The sequence below is a fragment of a genome (genome assembly GCF_019968985.1).
Source record: "MAG: Porospora cf. gigantea B chromosome Unknown PgB_NODE_4550_length_2133_cov_607.62, whole genome shotgun sequence".
Lineage (NCBI taxonomy): Eukaryota > Apicomplexa > Conoidasida > Eugregarinorida > Porosporidae > Porospora > Porospora cf. gigantea B.
This window is the reverse complement of record NW_027179028.1, coordinates 1-2,133: the sequence shown is the minus strand read 5'-3', so window position 1 is coordinate 2,133 and position 2,133 is coordinate 1. Positions and strand designations below refer to the sequence as shown.

Sequence of the window (2,133 nt, the reverse complement as noted above, 5' to 3'; positions counted from 1 at the left end):
GTTCTAGATAGAGGTCACATCATAGAGATATACGTACAAGTGGTGTGCGTGGGGGGGTGGTTTAGAAAACAGTTCCAATCCCTTACATATGTCATTAGACTCCATCGCGTTTTCTTGTTCCTTCTTGGACAGAAGAGTCCAGTGCCCTCGCTGAAGGGTGGCTGGACCAATGTGGCTACTATGGGTGGAACGACGGCGACATCTTAGCCCTTCCCCCACGTCCCAGGCAGAATTTGATCTTGGCACTGACCATCCTGGGACTAGCCCGTCTGCGCCAAAGACAACCCGAGGCAACTGAGATCATTTCGTCACGGAGTCTCCTAGCAATCATCTTCCAGTGGGGTCACGAGGACTCTGTCCAAGTGGCGCGCTGGTTCCTAGGAGCACCTCCGCTGACCATCTACAATCCGGAAACTACGTCGTTCATAGTCGCTATCTTCCCGTTCGAGAACGCCCTCGAACTAGGCCGGCATCGTAGACGGAAAATTAGGGAACAAACTGAGGAGGAGTACTACCTCGAGGACCATGGAAGAGAGTACCGCCGAGTACAAAGTGGTCTGGAGCGATATATCCGCTGGCTTAAGTCCGTGTTTACGGATGTCCAGGTAGTAACATCGGAAGAAGAGCGATTGGAAGCTCTGAGGCGCCGACAACTCCTCCCTCAGGAACCCGAAGACCTCGTTTCGACGGTAGACACTCGACCTTCGGACAACAAGCACCGCCCCATCCAGTGGACGCTGGAATGCACCGCCGCTGTGCAAAGAGCCGTGCAATGTCTCTCCGAAGCTAAGCTCGTCGTCCCAACCAACGGTGACGAGTATCTTGTCGAGGCCAGAGGGTCTGATCTCGCGGTCGGGGCAACACTCTCTGTTAACAGAAAAGGGAGGTCGTTCCCCGTTGCTTTCCATTCAAAGGCTGTAACAGGGCCGATGGAACTTTGGCCGACTCGCGAGCAGGAAGCCTTCGCCGTCGTTGAAGGAGTACGACAATTCGACTCTTTTCTTCGAGGTCAACCGTTCACGATCCACACGAACCACGATAGTTTCCAATGGGTTTTCCAAGCCACAGAAGGCAGGGCCGCCAGCTGGGCGAAATGCCTAGCCCAGTTCGACATGACCATCCATCACGAGGATGGGGCGACCTCGGCCTTGGCTCTACCTCCTCACCACACAGAAACCCATCCGAACCCTGAGTCCCACACCACACCACCTACAATAGACCCTGATGGAACCACGGGTCTCGTCGAGCAAGATCAACTCCTTAGGGAGCCCTGGCCCGACGAGTCATCCACGAACCAGGTCGTTCCCCTCTCACCCGAGATAATGAGGGAAGATGGAACGGATACCGCCTCCCCGTTAGAGGAACCTAGGGAGCCGGGACAATTGATCCCCGCCCCGGTTAAGTCGACCCCTGCGTCCGACTGCGCTTCCGATCCCCATGGGAAAACCTTTGTAAGGCATGACGGAGTCAGCCTTTATCATGGTCGCATCTACATCCCGCCTGGTCACTGGCGACACAAGGTGCTCTCGGCGTGCCACTCCCGATGCTCCGAACGGCATTCAGGGACCAAGAAGACCCGCTCTATTCTACTAGAAGCCTTCAATTGGCCAGGGCTTCGCCAGGACGTCCAAGAGCACGTCGCCGCCTGCCCCTCTTGTGATCGGGCCCAACCCGGGGCAACTCTACACCAGGAATCGCTCACTCCCCGCCCTGCAAAAGAACCTCCGCACCGAGTGCGTCTAGACCATTGGAGTTTCTCCTATGACGGCACGTCGAGAGATGTGCTCGCGATGGTCGACAGAGACACCAGATGGGCCGAAGCGGTGGTGGTACCCGATAGATCTACGGAGACCACCGCTTCAGCTTTCTTCAGGCACTGGATCTGTCGGTTCGGGGCTCCTTGCTTAGTCATGTCAAGCAAGGAGGCCGCCTTCACTGGTCACTCTTTCGAGAGTCTGGTGAAGCAGCTTGGTGCCGAGCAGCGATTCTCACCTCCCGCAGAAGTAGAAACTCTCCGCTCACGTCTATCCAACTTCATGCGCTACGCAAACCAGGAGGCGACCCCCCTCCAAGAAGCTCTGGACGCTGGGCTCTTCTCGTACCGGACGACTTTGCATGGAACAATACGAGAAA

The 2,133-nt window shown here is 56.3% G+C and overlaps 1 protein-coding gene across 2 annotated transcripts; it reads left to right on the top strand.

The window, feature by feature from the left end:
• Nucleotides 1-169: 169 nt before the first annotated feature.
• On the top strand, nt 170-2,133 carry KVP17_003587 (uncharacterized protein; the record flags this gene model as incomplete). 2 transcript variants are annotated; one of them, XM_068521068.1, is given in 2 exon segments in its annotated part: nt 170-219; nt 227-2,098. In XM_068521068.1, coding segments are annotated over 2 exon segments (1,922 nt in total), but the record flags the coding sequence as incomplete, so codon positions are not given.